We start from the raw sequence: 19,675 nt of genomic DNA on the forward strand, positions 1-19,675 counted from the left end.
TGATCCCGTCACCAGCTAGCCACCCAAAATAACCGTTCTCTTCTCGGACCTGCAGTCGTCTTGCCTGCCCTGACCTCACGATTCTCTTTGCCGACAGGAGGAGAAGATTGCCGCCCTGCAGTCCTTTGCTGATCAGCTCATCGCTGGCGGCCACTACGCCAAAGGCGACATCTCCAGCCGGCGCAATGAGGTTCTGGACAGGTGGGTGGTCGGTGCAGCTGACGGGTCCTGGCGCACTTGTGCGAGAGCCCTGGCCTGACTATCTCCATGGTGTGCTCACCTTTTTTCTCGGTTCCACCTTCTCAGGTGGCGCCGTCTAAAAGCTCAGATGATTGAGAAGAGGTCAAAGCTGGGAGAATCGCAGACCCTCCAGCAGTTCAGTCGGGATGTGGACGAGATTGAAGCTTGGATCAGTGAAAAATTACAGACTGCAAGTGATGAGTCATACAAGGACCCCACCAACATCCAGGTGCGCTGAACCCATGAATTATGTGTCTCCGAGATAGCCTGTGCTCCTGAGTAGCTTTTGCTAAAAATAGGGCATCTTTAGAAGGGAGAGTTATCTCTAGGTACCTCCTCATACCCACAGTGATGCCAAGAAAAAGTGTTTTAGTAAGTGAACTGGTGGGAAGACCTCCCCTAAATGATGAGAGCCAGTTACGAAGCTACTTCTGTCACTTGACGCTGCTGAGGCTGTGCCTGCGTTAGAGCCTGTAGAAAAGACCCCCTTACAACCACTGTTCCCAAATGCTGACCTTCCCAGGGGAAGTATGACGGTTTCTATTGAATAGGTGATATTGTGTATTCACATCAGTGTACTGAACTCTTGTTATTTTAATCTGTTTTTGTAGCTTTCCAAGCTGCTGGTAAGTTTCATGTTTTCTTAAAAAGTTTTAGTTAAATGAGCTCCAGTGTCTGTGCTGTTGTGTATAGATTCTCATAATCATGGTCACAGTCTGCTGGTGTCTTCCTCATCCATGCTTTTCGTTTCTAATCATCCATCACACTCCATCCAAGTGTCCCTTCGGGATGTGACTTTCTCTGTTGTAATTAGCCTGAGCCCTTCCCTTTCTCCTCCCTCCCTACTCCTGGCTCATCACATAGGCAGGTTCTGTACAGTGTTTGATTTGGGGGGCAGTAGTGAACTCCTTTCTTTCCACAGATGCACTGTTTTTAAGCAAAATTACTTTTTTTCTGTGTAAGTTTGGGCTCTTCTTGCCGTGGACTCAGGGCTCTTGGTGGATGGGGGCAGGGCCAACTGGGAGAGTTTCGTTGCCCACGTGACCTTTTGTCCAGAAGTGCTGGTCACTGGAGAGGGACAGTGAGAGGTCCACAGAGTAGCAGGTGAGAACACTTCCAAGTCTACGAGAAGGCTGGGATGAGAGGTTAAGATCAAAGCGGACATTACCGAAGGGGCAGTGGAAGACTTCATAGTCAAATTGTAGCTTAGAAGTGGCTTAAATGGATGGGAATTGAGCCAGAGAGCAATCAGGAAAAGAGAGGACCTGGGCTCTTGTCAGGGTGTGTGGGCATCTTGAGACCCTTTTTGTTCTGTAGTTGGGCTCAAGCGTCAAGTGTATGTGGCCAGGACGCTTTATGTTGGCACTGCGTTTCACCACCCTCCATCTTATGACAGTTGCTGCCCCTGAAATGAAACATTTGATGCAGAATCCTTCCCCAGTTGTACTGCTTTTCCCTTTTAGTTTTTTTTCCCCCGATAACATCCTCACCCAAGATCCTGCATTTCTCACCCAGAGCTGTCCCACAGCTGCGTCCTCTCGCTTGTCTACTGTGGTGCCCCCGCAGCTTGTATCTCCGCAGAGTTTTAAGTTCCCCATCAGGCCCCTGCCCTCAGATGCCCATCATTCTCCCAGCTGTCTCTTCTAGCAAAATGAAGTTCTTACCCACAGTCAAGCCTGGATTTTGACAAATCCAGGAGTTTTGAATGATGACCACTGCTGAAGGAGAAGCTGGGAAAGCCCAGTTCTGTGGCAGCTGCAGGCTTCTCTGTGGATGGTGGGGCAGGCTCACCCTTGTATGCCTGGTGTCATGGGGACTGCCACCCTAGGTGATGAGAGGCCAGATGTGTTATTCCTTAGGGCTTCTGTCCTCTAAGGAGGAAGCCATGCATACAAATTGTGGACAGGTAGATTCAGAACTACAATTGGCCATTGCCACTTCCTGCAGAAGTGTTAGAAAGTGTCTGCTTGTAGAACTTCACTCCGATTCAGGAGTTGACTCAGTTTACCTGCTCCTGAGCTGGTACCTTTCCTTTCTCTGGGCTCAGACCATTGCTGAACTGCCACCAGACTGACTCCAGAAGCATTTCTCACAGATTCTGTGACTGCCTTCTAGAAAAGTGTTGACGCCTGCCCCTAGTTCTCTAAGTTTGCTACCACTCCCTTTTGAGAACCCCTTATCCCTGAAGATACTGCCTCGCAGGACCTGGTTTTGAAAGGTGGTGGTGGGGGGGGGTGTGTTTGGTGTTTTCAGAGCAAGCATCAGAAGCACCAGGCCTTCGAGGCAGAACTGCACGCCAATGCGGACCGGATCCGTGGGGTTATCGACATGGGCAACTCCCTCATTGATCGCGGGGCCTGCGCCGGCAGCGAGGATGCCGTCAAGGTACAGTCCCCAGCTCCCCTCCTCCTGGCTTGGAAAGAAGAGGTGCTGGACCTCCCTGTCAGCATTAGAGTCCACTTGATGGTAACTCTGAAACGCAATCTTAGGAAAATATCCCGGTTTCTGTCTGTGCTGCTGATGGGTGCTAGCGAGAGCAGCGCCTGTGAGTCTCTTCATCAACCTCACTAAGGAGGGCTTCCCAAGAGGGCGCTGGCCGTGGGGCTGCCTGTCTCTGACGACTAGCTTCTCTCGCCTAGGCCCGGCTGGCTGCTTTAGCTGACCAATGGCAGTTCCTGGTGCAGAAGTCGGCTGAGAAGAGCCAGAAGCTGAAAGAAGCCAACAAGCAGCAGAACTTCAACACTGGCATCAAGGACTTCGACTTCTGGCTCTCTGAGGTGATACCGAGCTCTCTTCCACCAGGGGGTTCTGAGGTGACGTTTCGGTGCCCTTCCCCCAGAGGGGCTCTGAGGTGATGCTGGGGCTCCCTTCCCCCAGGGGGTTCTGAGATGACGCACGGCACACTTCCCCCCAGGGTGTTTTGAGGTGACGCTGCGGTGCCCTTCCCTCTAGGGGTTCTGAGGTGACGGTGCAGCACTCTTCCTCTCGGGGGGTTTCTGAGGTGATGCTGTTCCCCCAGGGGGTTCTGAGGTGACGCTGCAGCACCCTTCCTCTCAGGGGGTTCTGAGGTGATGCTGGGACTCCTTTCCCCCAGGGGGTTCCATGAACAGGCAGGGCTCTCCCCGACGTCCCCTCTAACAGGAACCTTCCTCGTCAGGTGTGAGCTGTGTGCTCCGGGGGGTTTCTAAGCAGAAGGAGGGAATGTGTAGAGAAGAGAGAGCTTATCTGTGTGGGATGTGGATCACTTATCTCCACAAAGAATGCGAATAGGAGGAGGGGGTAGGGTCTGTGTGCAGGCCACTCCCCCAAGCCTGCGCCCAGGTGGAAACAGGATAGTGAAGAGCCAAGAAGCTGGAGTTAGTCATACAGCCTCTGTAGACAGTGTAGAGAGTATAGAAAGTCTAGAAAGAAAATTTTAGAAAAATTTAGAGACTGTTCTATATATATCTGGTCCACACTTATTTCCATGAGGTTTTTTTTTTCATTCTGCGTTTATTAAACATTTCATCCAATTGAAATGAAATAATACATGGGCTCCAACACTGACCAGACACTTGCTAATACTGAAATAAAAGCTGCCAGTCAGTTCATACTTACAATCATAATTCATTATGTTACCCAAAATATTAATAACTATTTACCTTTACAAGCTTGTTGCACTTCATGTGACCTTTTCTCCAGAAAAGGTAATCCTAAGAGATCAGCAAACTGCCAATCTTGGTTCATTTTGTTCCTTTTGATAAACCATGATTCAGCTCTGCAGTTCATATTTCTCTCTAAAGCATCAAAAATCAGAAGCTTCAACAGATAACGTTTAAAAAGACATATCTTGAGGCTCATTATCCCTTTTGTCATGAGGCTCTCTGGTCATCTCATTCTGGTATGCATTAAACTTCTGGTTAGTCAATCTTCCAACCAGTCACTCATTTTTCAATGAAGGTTAAGACTAACATGGAGCTGCCAATTATCCAGGGCTAAGAATTCTGAGGTTAGTGGGGGGCGGGGCGGGGGTTCAAGGTCTTGAAAGTGAAAGTGAAGTCGCTCAGTCGTGTCTGACTCTCTGCAACCCCATGCACTGTAGCCTGCCAGGCTCCTCCATCCATGGGATTTTCCAGGCAAGAATACTGGAGTGGGTTGCCATTTCCTACTCCTTCCATGAGTTTTTGTTTAGCTGTGGCTCTGTGTGTATTTGAGCCCATGAGTAATTTATCATTGGTATGTATTGGTAGTGTTATTTCAAGTCATGAAAAACTCTTCTTGAAAGTTTGAATAACTGCCTCAGACCATCACAGAGTGAAGGCATAATTAAACCATTCCCATACCATTCTCATGCTCTTGGGCACACCGATGCTTTCTGCCCAAGGGAGGTTTCCCCTAGAAAAGTGGGGCTGCTCTGTGTTTCACCACCATGCCACAGTGAAGGTAGTTGGAGTGTTTACACTCACGGGCCCTTGAGTCTGTGCCTGACAGACAGGGAGGGCGTGGACAGTGGGGCTGGTCACACCAAGTCAGAACGTAGCGTGTGGACAGATGTTTGCGGCCAACAGTAATCTCCTCTTTCACTCCCAGGTGGAAGCCCTGCTGGCCTCTGAGGATTATGGCAAAGACCTGGCTTCTGTGAACAACTTGCTAAAAAAACATCAGCTGCTGGAGGCAGATATCTCTGCCCATGAGGTGAGCAGAGTGGCACCCAGGCAAGGGTCTGGGGCATTATACATGCCAAAGTGAGACATTATGCATAAGAAATGTTACTTATATTAACTTGTGATGGGTTTATTTTAACCAGAGTAATACATTTTTCTCAGTTATCTTACTTTGCTACAATTCATAGACCTTATTCAGATTTCACCAGTTTTTGTATGCATTCAGTTTTGTTTCTGTGAGTATATGCACATAGCTCCACAGAGTTATATTATGTGTGTGGATCTGCGTCACTACCACCAAAATCAAAATACAGACCTTGTTCTGTGAGCACAAAGGAGCTTCCTTGTAACCTTTATAGTTGTACCCGTACCCTGTCCTAACTCCTGACAACCACTGATCTGTTCTCCATCTCTGTAGTTCGTCATTTAGAGAGTGTCATATAAATAAAAACATACAGTAGGTAATGTGCTGAGGTTTTTTTGACTTAAACATCTTTTTTTTAAAAAACATCTTTTTAAAGGTAACAGTTCATTTAATTTTTAATGGCAAATGTTGACATGTAAAATCTATATAAACTCTTCTATGTGGAGAAGGAAATGGCAACCCACTCCAGTATTCTTGCCTGGAAAAGTCCATGGACAGAGGAGTCTGGCGGACTGAAGTCCATGGGATTACATGACTGAGCATGTGTGCACGAGGGTGGAGGGAGATGGGTTGGTAGCAATAAAGTGGTAGAACTAAAAAAAAAAACTCTCCTATGGGCTGTCAGTAGTAGTTTAGAGTATAAAATGGCTCTTGAGACTCAGGGATGAACATTGCTGTCCTTCCCCAAATGCACCAGGTCCTTTAGACTCAGTCTCAAGGGAAAAAAGGTCTTCAGGTATCTGAAAGTTGTCAGGCTCCTGGAGGTGGATGCCAATTGTCCAGAATTCTAATTTTCTCATTAAAGTTTGAATTTATCATTAGCAACAAATTCAGTTTTCTTTGAAGTGACAGGTTCAACTTTATTCATGCATGATAAAATATTTGTCACTCACAAAGTTAAGAATGAAGATAGTTTATTGGCCATTCTTCCAAGTGAAAATGATGGTCTTTGAAAGAAGTGGCCAGTTCAGCTCGGAACGTGCTTCTCCTCTGGAGAGTCATGGACTTCAGCACCCACGGAAGTACTTTGTGTGGGTTCCCCATTTTATCATATAGGATATGAAAATGACACGTACTCAAAGATGGATATGTAATAAAATTAACAACTTGGCTTCTTTTTTAAGGATGTGCTTAAGTGAAACAGCGCTTTTTGCTGAAAAGTGGTGGCAGCGAAGAATCAGATTTCTGCTCATAGTTTGCCACTATCTTGAGCAGTGGCACCCCCACTGTGGGTTTTGCACCATCAGTGCAAATGTTCACACAGTAAAAGAGAAGAAAAAGGCAGATGTTTTCGTATTGTTATGAAAATAGTTTTGATCTCTTAGAGCCCCAGGGGTCCACATCCCTAAACCAGCCCCTCAGTGAAGTTCTGAGTTCTGATTCACAAGCAGATATTCGCAGGAGACTCAGATTTCCTATCCTCTGTCGTGTCCCTGGCCCCAGGATCGCCTGAAGGACCTGAACAGCCAGGCGGACAGCCTGATGACCAGCAGCGCCTTCGACACCTCCCAAGTGAAGGACAAGCGGGACACCATCAACGGCCGTTTCCAGAAGATCAAGAGCATGGCTGCCTCACGGCGAGCCAGGCTGAATGAGTCCCACCGCCTACACCAGTTCTTCCGGGACATGGACGATGAGGAGTCCTGGATCAAGTACGTGCTCCCGCCTGGCATCCCCAGAACCTTAGGAACCCTGGGGTTCGTTGTCTCCTGGACCCTGGTGGCAAGGCGGAAATGGGTCAGATTCTGGGTCCAGCTGGTGCCAGCCTTGCCACACACCTGTGGTGGGATGTCTCTGCTTCCCCTCCTGGTGTCTGGTGATGGTAACCAGCACAGACTTCACGGGGTAGTGTGTGTGATGGCGCCCAGGGCTTGTCTAGACCCCGCCCTGGTGACTGGTAATGTTAGTGAGCCCCACCTGGGGAAGACAGTCTGTTTCCCTGGGGAAGACTGCTGCTTGGAGAAGGGAAATTTGCTGTGCTTTGTTTTTACCATCCTGCCCCCAGAATTCTAGTGTACCTTTTCCAGTGATACAGCATGTAAACAGACCATTTTTAAGGACAGATTGTGATTGTTGATTTTCAGTCGCTTTGTCATGTCCAACTCTTTGTGACCCCATGGACTGCAGCATGCCAGGCTTCCCTGTCCTTCACCATCTCCTGGAGTTTGCTCAAACTCATGTCCATTGAGTCGCTGATGGCTTCCAACCATCTCATCCTCTGCCACCTGATTCTCTTTTTGCCGAGATCCTCTCAATTCCTCATTTCCTTAAAAAGCTATTTATGGGACTTCCCTGGTGGTCCAGCAGTTAAGACTTGGCGCTTCCACTGCAGGGGGTACAGTTTTCATCCCTGGTCCAGGATCGAAGATCCCACACGCATCCCACGCGCCACACAATGAGGCCAAAATTTTTAAAAAACTTATTTTAAAAAAGCTGTTTATAGTAGCATCTTTACACGGTGCCACCTGTGGCAGGTGCGTGTCTGATACGGTGAGATTGACAGGGTGTCCGCAGTGGCTCCTCCTGTTCTCCCGTGCAGCCCTTGCAGAGCTGCGCACAGTGGGCGCGCCTCGAGACGTACACGGACTCTGTGCCTTGGGAAGCGGAGGCTTTGTTCTTTAGAAGACTAGCACAGACTTTTCTTTTTTTTTTTTTCCATTTATTTTTATTAGTTGGAGGCTAATTACTTTACATCATTACAGTAGTTTTTGTTATACATTGAAATGAATCAGCCATGGATTTACAAGTATTCCCCATCCCAGTCCCCCCTCCCACCTCCCTCTCCACCCGATCCCTCTGGGTCTTCCCAGTGCACCAGGCCCGAGCACTTGTCTCATGTACCCAACCTGGGCTGGTTATCTGTTTCACCCTAGATAATATACATGTTTCAATGCTGTTCTCTTGAAACATCCCACCCTCGCCTTCTCCCAGAGTCCACAAGTCTGTTCTATACATCTGAGTCTCTTTTTCTGTTTTGCATATAGGGTTATCGTTACCATCTTTCTAAAGTCCATATATATGTGTTAGTATACTGTAATGGTCTTTATCTTTCTGGCTTACTTCGCTCTGTATAATGGGCTCCAGTTTCATCCATCTCATTAGAACTGATTCAAATGAATTCTTTTTAATGGCTGAGTAATATTCCATGGTGTATATGTACCACAGCTTCCTCATCCATTCGTCTGCTGATGGGCATCTGGGTTGCTTCCATGTCCTGGCTATTATAAACAGTAGCACAGACTTTTCTAAAGGGGTGGGTAGGCACAGGAACGAGATCGTGGGGTCCGTGAACGTCACAGCTCTGTGACCACGCATCTCCAGTTGAAGACATGAAGGCTGACTGTCTATCTATGTTGTCCAGGGAGAAGAAGCTGCTGGTGAGTTCGGAGGACTACGGCCGCGACCTGACGGGCGTCCAGAACCTAAGGAAGAAGCACAAACGGCTAGAGGCAGAGCTGGCTGCCCACGAGCCGGCCATTCAGGTGAGGGGGCCCCTCCTAGCTGAACAGGCCTGGGCAAGCTCATCTCACTGAGGTCTTCGCAGTGTTTACAGCCCCTCATCCCAGAGAGCGGTGGGGAAAGTCTGAATCGGATTTTGAGGCCCTTTCTTGGATGCATGTAGAAGCAGGTGGTGATCACTGTTGAGTCTAATTGCTCTTGCCCGTCAGGGTGTCCTGGACACTGGAAAGAAGCTGTCCGATGACAACACCATCGGGAAGGAGGAGATTCAGCAGCGCCTGGCACAGTTCGTGGAGCACTGGAAGGAGCTGAAGCAGCTGGCGGCCGCCCGGTGAGTGGGGTGGGGGCGCAGCGGGTTGGGCTTGCTCAGGGCTCTGGGCCGTCCAGCCCCTTGGGACCTCTTCCTGGGGGTGCATGTGCCACAGTCACCTTGCTCCAGAACCATCTCTGACAGCTCCAGGCTGAGATGGTCCCATTACGTGTGGTCCCATGCTGGACCCCATATGTGGTTCCAGAACTTCCTGTTTCATCAGCACTAGCTGCTTCATGTTAGGAGGAGGAGAGCTTGAATGAACCATTTACGATCCACACTCAGCACTCATGTTTTTAAGCATCCAAGTTAGAGGAGCTTATGACTGATTTTTTTTTTTTTAACTATACCCTGTGATTAGGGGCCAGCGACTAGAAGAATCCTTGGAATATCAGCAGTTTGTAGCCAACGTGGAGGAGGAAGAAGCCTGGATCAATGAGAAGATGACCCTGGTGGCTAGTGAAGATTACGGAGACACTCTTGCTGCCATCCAGGTCAGAGACCGGGGCTGCTGCCTGCTGACCACCCTTCCCTTGCCAGCTTGCTCAGTGGCCATGCTTGTACCAGGAGAGCATTCAGGGCTGGCAGGCCAAGGTCACCTTGGTGATTTTCAAGTCCTTAGGAGCCCATGTCAGAGATGCTTGCCTTTCTGTAGACAGAATTGGGGTGACTCTATCAACCTCGATTCACTGGGTTCTTTGAACCCCGTTGCCAGCCCAGCAGTATCACTGGTGTCATCAGCACAGGTTAACAGGACCTCATTAGCATCCTGTGACTGCCTTAAATACCACAAGCTAGGTGGCTTTAAAAACTACAGAAGCTTGTTTTGTCTTAGTTTGGGGAGCCAAAGGTCTGGGATCAAGGTGTCAACAGGCCATTGCTGTTCCACTTTGTTGCTTCTTCCAGCTCTGGTAGCTTGGCTTGTAGCAGCGGAGCCCCACCTCTGTCCTGCTCTCCCAGGGCTGGTGGTCTTCCTTCTGTGTTTTCCATGGCATTCTCTCTGGGTGTGTCCATGTCCAGATTCCCCTCTTTTCATACATGTGAGACACCAGTCATACTGGATTAGGGTCACCCTGACACCCGCATCTTAGTCACATCTGCAGAGACCTCGTTACCAAAATTCCTAGGTGCTGGGTTAGGACTCAGTATCTCTGGGGCAGACATTTCAACCCATAACATACCTCCTCAGTACATTGGTTAGCTATTGCTGTGGAACAACACTAAAGAGAACAGTTTCTTTCCCATGAATCTGTGAAATTGATGGGCATTTCTCTCACTGGGACCGCTCACACAGCTGCACTGAGGCAGGGGGTCACTGGACTGAGAAGTCCATGGTGACATCATTCACGTGGCCTCTCAGTGTCCAAGGTTAGATCAGCTTCTCTAGGCAGCATTAATGGAAGCCAAGGCAAGGCTGCAGGGGCTTTAAGGCCTGGCCTGTGGGACAGAGCAGCCCGGCTTCCCTCTTCAAAGGAGTGGCACTTTGTAGTTGAGTGTTCCTCCACCCATGCCCCTAGTTGTGGAAGCAGAGTGTGCGTTCCCGATTGTCAGAGCAGCCCCTGAGCCATGCTCCTGCCAGCGGGAACCCTCCCAGATGGTCGGGAGTGCAGGCAGTGGCTTCCTGTCCTCTGCATTACCGAGTTCCCTGAAAGCCAACACAAGGGGCACTGTTTCCAGTGCTTCAGCTGTGCGGAGGAAAAGACGAGACTTTGAAGGTCCCCAGGAGACATGCTTGGGTTAAATCTTAGGGCAGGCATCACTGTTCAGTTGGTGCTTCTCTCAAGGTTCCTCCATGTCCATTCTGTGGTCTCCAGGGAACAAAAGGCCTGTGCTAGGTGACTGGCAAGCGCTTCACCTCCTCAGAAAGGCCTTCCCTGGCCCACCGATCTCTAGTTACGCTTAACACTTTTATGATTTCCAGTTTATTCTGTATCCGTTGTCGTCTCTGCCCTAGCTGGACTGGGGTCCCTATGAGGGCACCCCCAGTCCTGCTCCTCTGTAGTCCTGCCCACCACCTATGCCAGGCTCTCAGGAGTTGGCTTGACTGCTTCTACTGCAGGGCTTACTGAAGAAACACGAAGCCTTCGAGACGGACTTCACTGTCCACAAGGACCGGGTGAATGACGTCTGCACTAATGGACAAGACCTGGTTAAGAAGGTGAGCCTGGGCCACGGGTACGAGCCTCTTTTCCCAATAGCAGCTCCATCCCTGTGTTCTGTGATTAACTGGATATCTCTCCTTTTTTTGTTAATATTTATTTGGCTTCATTGGGTTTCAGTGGCGGCATGCAGGCTCTTAGTTGCAGCATATGGGATCTAATCCTCTGACCAGGGGGTCCCCTGCATTGGGAGCCTGGAGTCTTAGCCACTGGACCACCAGGGAAATTCCCCCCTCTTCTTGAAGTCAGCAAGTAAAGCTACTCTACAGCACTTAAATTTTTCTGCCTTAATTAGGCAAAGCAGCAGCCCTGCTGGTCTTTCTGGGACACAGGCGTTGCCATGGGGCTGCTCCTCTAGTTTCTTCTCCAAGAATTCAGCTCTTTATAGAGGTGGTAGAGTACACAAGTGGTCACCCCTAAAGCCCCCACCAGAGATGACCCCAGCTGACACCTCCATGTCTGACCCACCCACCCCCAGACTCTCACCTCGTGCAGAGCCACCCACGAAGTTAAATGGCACCTGTTGGATTGGTGTACATCAAGGGTAAAACCCGGCTGCTCTCTAGGACGTTATACAAACGTATCTTAAAACACAAGGTTGATTGCATTCGAACAGCCTTTAAGGGAGAAAGTGAAAAATAAGGGAGACGGTGCTTTCTCAGCATCAGACTAACCACAGTGCCCTCATCTGTCATGAGCTCCACAAGACAGATGACCTCTATCAACTCTGATTTCCTGCCACAAACACATAATGAGTGAATTAAGATTCCTCATCATAGAATTTGCCCTGGCGATCAGACTAGAGGTTTGCTTCTGGTGTTTGCTCCACAGGTGGTAACGACATAGTTAAAATCCATGTTTGCTGAGGAGCTTTACTTCTCGCCCTCATGGGCAAATAACCTGATGGAGGCTAATTTCAGATACAGACCAGTGTCCACAAAGACGAGGCGCGTGTAGGACTCGCCACACTTGTGTGCCCACCAGCATTCTCTGTCCTTTCAACCTGTGAGATGACGCTTTCCAGTGTTCTTCAGTTTCCTGGCAAAGAGCCTGGTGCACTGTTCCCAACAACAGTCTTCATATGCTCCCTGAGTTTCCTTTTAAATCTTATGCTGACTTAACAGTTTGTGTTTTCACATACAGTTTTAACCAAGACTGAATCAAAGTGATTGGAGCTTAATACTTTCTAATATCCACAGTGTGAAAACATTGTTCTGAGACGTTTTTTATGGCATACACATAGTAACCATTGTCATAATTATTTTGGCGGCTTCTCATTTTTTGCTATCAAAAATAATACAAGTGAGTACCTCATTGTGACCAAACATTTTATCACATTCCGCATTATTACTCACAGGAGTGGCATTGCCAGTGCTCATCTCTGTAAGACTCTTACTCTGTGTTGTTCTCAGAAAAGCCTCTGCACATCCTCGGAGTGGGGGGCAGAGGGAGCGTGGCCCGTCTCAGCAGCTGCAGGCCTGCCGGGCGGGGGGTGCGGGGTGCAGATCAGGTAACCACGGCAGGGGCAGGACTGATGGCAGCTGCCTTCCCTGTGTCCTAGAACAATCACCACGAGGAGAACATCTCGTCAAAGATGAAGGGCTTGAACGGGAAAGTGTCAGACTTGGAGAAGGCTGCCTCTCAGAGGAAGGCAAAGCTCGACGAGAACTCTGCCTTCCTCCAGTTCAACTGGAAGGCTGACGTGGTGGAGTCCTGGATCGGTACGCATGGCCTCAGCGCTGCCCGAGTCTCGTTCTCTCCTGGGCAGATGGTTTTCTTCTGTGGAGAAGAAACCAATGGGATGTGGGCATACCAGAGACCCTCTCCACTGGGCAGACCACTAACAGCAGGAAACAGGGTCCTGAGGCAGAGAGCGGGGCCTCAGCAATGCCCCAGGCCAGTGTGGGGGCTAACAAAACCAAGGTCCTGGGCATCACATCACAAGGGCCACACCAGCAGGACCAGCCTGTGTCAGCACTGTCCCCTGAGCTACACGGGTCGACTGTGTGGTCCAGGCCCCTGGCAAGGGGACCTGCACTGATTTCAGGACCCATATGACCCTGGTAGTTGCTGTAGCATAAGTAGCAACTGAACCACATCCGGCACAGGCTGGAGGAGGGCCCTCTTCATCAGGGACGTAGAGGAGGGGCCTGGATGCAGGTGCGCTTAGAGACTGCTGTCAGTAGTACTGGGATTTTAAATGTAAGCAATAGGTGCCTTGGTCTTCTTGTCTTTTGGTTTGTTGTTGTTTTTCATTTATTTCTTAAATTGAGATGGGGTGGTTGATTACTCTCGCTTGGTTTTCCAGGTGAAAAGGAGAACAGCTTAAAGACAGATGATTATGGTCGAGATCTGTCTTCTGTCCAAACTCTCCTCACCAAACAGGTCAGTGACAGCTATTTGACTGATGATTGGATTTTACTCACATAGTATTCCCTGGGGGGTGAATGATGGTCAGCATGTTTCTTTGACTGTGTTATGTTAGGCCCTGGGGATGATTGGTGAAAGAGAGACAGGCCTGGTCCTCAGGACGCTCTCAGGTGAGGCCTCTGAGCTGCAGCCTATTGGGTGCTAACAGGGCTGAGCACTGCAGGGTCCGGGCCTCACCCAAGAGGTGTCTTGCCTCGGTTTCCAGCAGGCAAGGGTTGATTGGAGCATCTCCCCAGAGGAGACAACATCTAAGCTAGATCACGAGGGTGAATTGGAAGTGGTCAAGGGAGAGCCAGGTGGGCATTCTTGGCAGCGTTAGTGGGGCGAGTCCGCCTTGTGCATCAGCCCCAGGCTGCAAGCAGGGATGAGGAGGAGCTGCCACAAGACCTGTGGTCTGAGGAGATGCAGAAAAGTGGCCAGGTATGACCCAGTGTCAGGGGAAGTTGGGGACTTGAGGCTGCCATCCCAGCTGGGGCGCTGGACGGAGTGCAGTCTCATCTCTCTCATTTCCATGTGGTCCCTGCACCTGCCTTCTCGCCCCTCCTTCCAGGAAACCTTCGATGCTGGCCTGCAAGCCTTCCAGCAGGAGGGCATCGCCAACATCACTGCCCTCAAAGATCAGCTGCTGGCCGCCAAGCACATTCAGTCCAAGGCCATTGAGGCCCGCCACGCCGCCCTCATGAAGAGGTGGAGCCAGCTCCTGGCCAACTCGGCCACCCGGAAGAAGAAGCTGCTGGAGGCACAGAGTCACTTCCGCAAGGTAAGCGCGGCCCCGGCCAGCTCTGTGCATGTGGACGGCAAACCCGCTCTGCTCGGGGGTGTGGGATCAAGATAAACCAGCCCTTGTCTTCTGAGGCTGCTGCTCTGGAAGCACCTAGGACGCTGGGCTTGCACGTCCCAGAAAGGGGAGCACAGGCGAGATGGAGGGACCTGTAGCAGTGGGAGAAGGGAGGCAGGGTGTGAGCGAGCAAGCCCGATGCCCCAGGAACGAGCCCCACCTTTCTACCGCCGCCTGCCCATTCGCCCACCAAGGATGGTCCCTGTGGCCCTGTACAGCACCCGCAACTGTGCTCACTTGGTCACCTCTGCCTTCAGGTGGAGGATCTCTTCCTGACCTTTGCCAAAAAGGCTTCAGCCTTCAATAGCTGGTTTGAAAATGCAGAGGAGGACTTAACAGACCCCGTGCGCTGCAACTCCCTGGAAGAGATCAAGGCCTTGAGAGAGGCCCACGACGCCTTCCGCTCCTCGCTGAGCTCGGCCCAGGCTGACTTCAACCAGCTGGCCGAGCTGGACCGCCAGATCAAGAGCTTCCGCGTGGCCTCCAACCCCTACACCTGGTTCACCATGGAGGCCCTGGAGGAGACCTGGAGGAACCTACAGAAGATCATCAAGGTGCTTCCCCTCAGGAGGTCTGGCCCTGGCAGGGGAGCCCTTCCTCGGTGAAGAGTGAGGAGTCGGGGACGGAGGGCAATTTCCTTTATCACAAGTCACTGTGTGTGGGTCCCCTTGCCCCACCCCGAGTCTGAAGTCTTGGGGGATGTGAGCTGCCAAATGCTTCCTAGACGCCTTCTATGCCCTCTATGGGCTGAGGTTAATAGTTGGTCCTCTCTGGCCCCCCAAGGGCGTGGATCTTGCGTGTCCAGCTTCAGAAAACTACTTCCTGTTCCTACCAGCTGCTAAGACAGGCTGGCAGTTGTGGAGCCTGGGGCCCGTCTGTGAAGGGGCGGGGTGACAGGCCTCTGCCTCCCTGTTCAGTCGCTCAGTCGTGTCCGACTCTTTGCGACCCCACGGACTGCAGCACGCCTGGCCTCCCTGTCCTTCACCGTCTCCCGAAGTTTGCTCAAACTCCTGTCCGTTGAGTTGATGATGCCGTCCAACCATCTCATCCTCTGCCTGCCTCCTTGGTCCTCAGGAAAGAGAGCTGGAGCTGCAGAAGGAGCAGCGGCGGCAGGAAGAGAACGACAAGCTGCGCCAGGAGTTCGCACAGCATGCCAACGCCTTCCACCAGTGGATCCAGGAGACCAGGTGTGGCCCCGCCACCGGGAGCACGATCCTGGGGTCCGGGTGCCCAGGCCCGGGGTCAGGAGCTCGGCCTGGTCTGGCTGGAGCTGGAGGGGTGGGCAGAGTGAGGAGTGTTCTCCAGGAAGCTTTTCACTAGACGAGTTGCTGGTCCTGGATGGGGGGACTGAGTGTGGCTGCCCCACACGGTGACGGTGACAGGTCGAGTTGAGTCGACTCGGTACTGATGATCTCGGTTTTGTCTCTCTCTCGTGTCTGCCTCTGTCCCTCGCGATCGCTGCTGTCCGGACACCGCCCTGTCTTGTGGCTGCTTGGATCCCGCCTCCACAGAACGTATCTCCTCGATGGGTTAATATTGACTTCCTATTTCTGCGGGCTCGTGGTGTGGTGGTGTCTCATGTGCTTGTCCCTCTGCCCTTTGTCCCGTCGTGGCCTGGCTTGCAGAGGATCCCGGGATGGGTCTTCCCGTCCCGGACAGGCTGCACGTTCCCCCGCCCGGCACCCACCCCCCCCTACCCCTGATGGCCTGCAGTCCGGGAAGGGGAGCCCCTCCCACGTTCCTGTTCAGGTTCCAAGGGTTCCCTTAGGGAGAGAGACCAGGCCAGAGGCCAGGGCTGGGAGCGTCCCCATGCTCGTTCAGCTGTGGGGATTACCTTGGACTTCTTTTCTGCCCCACATGTCTGATGGGACTGTATTTAGTCCCACAGAGGTCAGGGGCATGAGACAGGACAACAGTGCTGAGGGGCCTCGGGCAGGCGTGCTAAGTCCTCCTGTGCACTGACCCAAGGGCTGAGGCTGTCTCTCATCTTCACAGGAAGCGTGAGGGCCCAGGGTTTCTGAGTGATGGGGGAGAGGGCTTGGGAGGAGACCTGAGAGGCGTAGGGCTGTCCTGCCCAATCCTGGGGGGCCTCCTTTCCAGGCAGGGGCCTCTGCCCAGATCAGGCACGTTTGCAGTCTCTCCCAGGACCACAGTGGCCTAGACTAGCGCTCCCGAGGCCCGGCAGGCAGGTCCATCAGGCATTATAGGAGGCAGCAGGAGAAGGTGCCCACTGATGAGCACCAGCTGAAGGCAGAGTGGGGGGATTTAGGGACCAGGTTCAGCGGGAGCTCATGTGCCGCCCTGGTGTCTGCGCTCCCCGCCCAGTGCCCTTGGCTGTGTCTGCTGGTCTTGGTCTTTGTGTCCACGGGGTGCCATGCTCCCCTTACCGTGTGGCTCCTCCCAGCCCTGCCCCGTCTGGCTCGGTCCCCTCGTGACCCGCCCCCCTCCAAGGCCGCCTGCCCTCCCAGGCCCACCGTCGGCTCGGGTCCCTGCCGGGGCACCAGGTGGCCCTGCCCGTGCACTGCCAGCTTGGGCCTCGTGGTGTGTGTCTGTCTCGGTATGCTCTTGCCTCCCTTCCTCTGGTGTATTCATTTGGTTTCTTTTCTTTGAATAGCATAGCGTATCGTCGGGTCATTCGTGTCTATCAGTATGAAGTTGGGGATGATCTGTCTGGAAGGTTTTTCTCCTCTTATTTCTCTTCTTACCTCACTGTGGTTTTACCAATGCACTCTTGACTTCCCCAGGCGGCTCTGCTTTCTGACTAACCCACCGCCCGCAGCCGCATGGGCAGGAGGGGTCTGTCCTCCTCCCACTGCCCCAGCACCCAGCCTCCTGCCCCTAGGGTCCGGGGGTGTGCTCTCCCTGGGCACATGGCGTGACTTGAGTCCGACCCGCTGGGGCAGGAGGATACCTGGTGCCTTGCCTTGCTCTAGAGCACTGTGAACTTGGGGCGCTAGCAGAGCTAATGCTGGCTCGCTGGGTGTTAAAAGGGTAGGTGGGGGCAAATGTGGGTACAGGGGAGGCCGGGCGAGACCCCATGAAGGACACGCGCACAGTGTGACTTGTCCCTGCACGTAACCTTGTCTGTCTTTGTTCACTGGTGGCCTCTGTGACCCCACACTGTGTTATGTCGGGAAGATAGAGGCTCCCCAGAGGCCCCTCGCTCTCCAGAACTTGGCCCTGGAAGGAGCCTCTGGTGCTGTGTCTCTAGATAACAGAACCTGAACCTGGGGTTTAGTCACAGCCACCCCTCCTCCGGGCAGAATGAGAACAATTTTCAAAACTCCAATCTGGCCATGATCTCTTTGGCATCCTAGTTTCCATGTCGAGGGGCCCTCTGACTGCATCCCCATTACGGTCACTTTCCCTGGAGCGTGGGTGCCCTCCTCGGGGACCTGAGGACCCCTGGGTGGCTGTTGGCTTGCCGGCCTCCCCTCCACCCTGAGGTCCCCCATCTGTCAGGTGGCGGGCGGCCAGGTGCCCTCCTCCCCTGTGGCTGCAGCCCCCTCTGTCCCAGGGGAACCTAAAGTGGGCTCCTGAGGTACCCTGCGAGGGCCCGCCTTGGCTCAGGCCCCACATCACAGCCTGGCCGGGCCTGAGGAGCCAGCAGCGTGAGCGCGTCCCGGCCAGGGAGCAGAGAGCAGGCTGGGTGGGGCTCGACCCGCCTTACCTGCGGGCCTCACGGGGTGAACACCGCCTCGGGTCGCAGCCTCTGGGCCCTGAAACTGGAACAGCAGTACCTGCCCTCCCTGGCTCCCAGGGCTGCTGAGAAAAGATAGCCAATAGCAGACAGGTCTTGTTCCCTCAATAGAAGGAATTCGAGACTGCAGGTCCTTTAATCTGAGGAAAGTTAACTTTGCGCTCACGATCAGCCCTCTTGCCTCACTGCGTGTCTGTGTTTAGGTCCTGCATGGTGGAAGAATCCGGGACCCTCGAATCACAGCTTGAAGCTACCAAAGTAAGCCCCCCTTCTGCCCACCCCTGCCAGCAGGCCTCCTTGGCTGCAGGTCAGGGACGAGGTGGGCTGCTTGGGGGCCCCCGTTCTCCCTTGCCTTAAAGCAGCCTAGGACCGCCGTCACTTTAGAAGCTGCTGCCTGGAGCCCTGCTTGGACAGGAAGAGGCTCGTTGAGTCCTCAGTGTATCCTGTTGCCCTGGCAGGTCAGCCCGCTGATCGGTGCCTCTCACGATGAAGCCTCTTCCTTTCCTTTATGAGGCTGTAGGGTTTTAGCTTCATCCCATCCCTCCTTTCCCCTTGCAGGCAGCCCTCCAGGCCTCAGGCTGGGTGCTGAGACCAAGGAGGGCTGTTAAGGAAGCGTTTGAGCCCTGGGACCGAGGCAAGAACCCCCATCCCACGTGTCTTTGCTCCTCGCCCCGCAGCGCAAACACCAGGAAATTCGAGCCATGAGAAGTCAGCTCAAGAAGATTGAAGACCTGGGGGCGGCCATGGAGGAAGCGCTGATCCTGGACAACAAGTACACGGAGCACAGCACCGTGGGCCTGGCCCAGCAGTGGGACCAGCTCGACCAGCTGGGCATGCGCATGCAGCACAACCTGGAGCAGCAGATCCAGGCCAGGTACCTGTGGCTGCCCCGGGCAGGGGGATGCGTGCCGCCAGCTGCCTGGCCTGGAGGACCTGGTCCCTGACCCTGCCCCTCCTTCCAGGAACACGACAGGAGTGACCGAGGAGGCTCTGAAAGAATTCAGCATGATGTTCAAGTGAGTACCCCCCACGCCCTCCCCAGTGGGGGAGGTGGGCTCAGCAGCAAGGCCTCTGGGCTGAGGCCTCGGCTTTCTGCCACAGACACTTCGACAAGGACAAGTCTGGCCGGCTGAACCACCAGGAGTTCAAATCCTGCCTGCGCTCCCTGGGCTATGACCTGCCCATGGTGGAGGAAGGGGAGCCCGACCCCGAGTTCGAGGCCATCCTGGACACTGTGGATCCCAACAGGTGAGCATCAGGGAAGGAGCAGAAGCAGCTCTGCCCCAGGCTCCTGCTGCGCCCTCCCTGCTCACTATACCTTTCCCCCTGCCCCAGGGATGGCCACGTCTCCCTGCAAGAGTACATGGCCTTCATGATCAGCCGTGAGACTGAGAACGTCAAGTCCAGCGAGGAGATTGAGAGCGCCTTCCGGGCCCTGAGCTCCGAAGGGAAGCCTTACGTGACCAAGGAGGAGCTGTACCAGGTCTGGAGCTCTGCTTCCTGGGCCGGGGGGAGGGCGTGTCCTTTGAAAGGCAAAAGCCCAGGCAAGGCTGGCCCCGAGGTTGGGGGCATAACTGAGTCTGGAGTCGCAGCCCCCAGTAGCCTCAGCTGCTGTGTGCAGGCCCTTTTACCCCGTTTTCAAGTGAAACTCAAGTCCAGGCCAAGGCCATTAGCGGCAGAGATCCAGAAGCTCGGGCACGGATGTTTCTGAAGTCGGGCCCACTGCCTCCCACCCCAGCACAGTTGGTATG

At 53.0% G+C, this 19,675-nt stretch overlaps 1 protein-coding gene and 1 long non-coding RNA gene across 11 annotated transcripts in view; one reads left to right on the forward strand and one right to left on the reverse strand.

Annotated features, from left to right (window-relative positions):
• The window catches only part of SPTAN1 (spectrin alpha, non-erythrocytic 1), a 60,588-nt gene that overhangs the window by 40,398 nt on the left and 515 nt on the right, over positions 1-19,675 (forward strand). For 4 of the 10 annotated variants that reach the window (XM_070453976.1, XM_070453990.1, XM_070453996.1 and 1 more), the window contains 23 exons: positions 98-201; positions 307-469; positions 852-866; positions 2,494-2,625; positions 2,880-3,017; positions 4,810-4,914; positions 6,472-6,680; positions 8,390-8,510; positions 8,697-8,818; positions 9,159-9,291; positions 10,857-10,955; positions 12,518-12,677; positions 13,265-13,341; positions 13,937-14,146; positions 14,482-14,778; positions 15,299-15,411; positions 15,736-15,753; positions 16,839-16,901; positions 18,128-18,182; positions 18,602-18,798; positions 18,887-18,940; positions 19,026-19,172; positions 19,260-19,407. In XM_070453976.1, the coding sequence (XP_070310077.1) occupies positions 98-201; positions 307-469; positions 852-866; positions 2,494-2,625; positions 2,880-3,017; positions 4,810-4,914; positions 6,472-6,680; positions 8,390-8,510; positions 8,697-8,818; positions 9,159-9,291; positions 10,857-10,955; positions 12,518-12,677; positions 13,265-13,341; positions 13,937-14,146; positions 14,482-14,778; positions 15,299-15,411; positions 15,736-15,753; positions 16,839-16,901; positions 18,128-18,182; positions 18,602-18,798; positions 18,887-18,940; positions 19,026-19,172; positions 19,260-19,407 (2,880 nt within the window). The remainder of the gene's footprint in view (positions 1-97; positions 202-306; positions 470-851; positions 867-2,493; positions 2,626-2,879; positions 3,018-4,809; positions 4,915-6,471; positions 6,681-8,389; positions 8,511-8,696; positions 8,819-9,158; positions 9,292-10,856; positions 10,956-12,517; positions 12,678-13,264; positions 13,342-13,936; positions 14,147-14,481; positions 14,779-15,298; positions 15,412-15,735; positions 15,754-16,838; positions 16,902-18,127; positions 18,183-18,601; positions 18,799-18,886; positions 18,941-19,025; positions 19,173-19,259; positions 19,408-19,675) is intronic. The other 6 variants (XM_070454002.1, XM_070454014.1, XM_070454007.1 and 3 more) reach the window with 4 other exon arrangements.
• On the reverse strand, positions 12,271-14,499 carry LOC139030814 (uncharacterized). Its single transcript, XR_011483214.1, has 2 exons — positions 14,415-14,499; positions 12,271-14,316 (listed from the first exon to the last, which is right to left on the reverse strand). It is a non-coding gene; the product is annotated as an uncharacterized lncRNA (long non-coding RNA).

The sequence above is a fragment of the Odocoileus virginianus genome, chromosome 2 (assembly GCF_023699985.2).
Source record: "Odocoileus virginianus isolate 20LAN1187 ecotype Illinois chromosome 2, Ovbor_1.2, whole genome shotgun sequence".
NCBI classification, from domain to species: domain Eukaryota; kingdom Metazoa; phylum Chordata; class Mammalia; order Artiodactyla; family Cervidae; genus Odocoileus; species Odocoileus virginianus.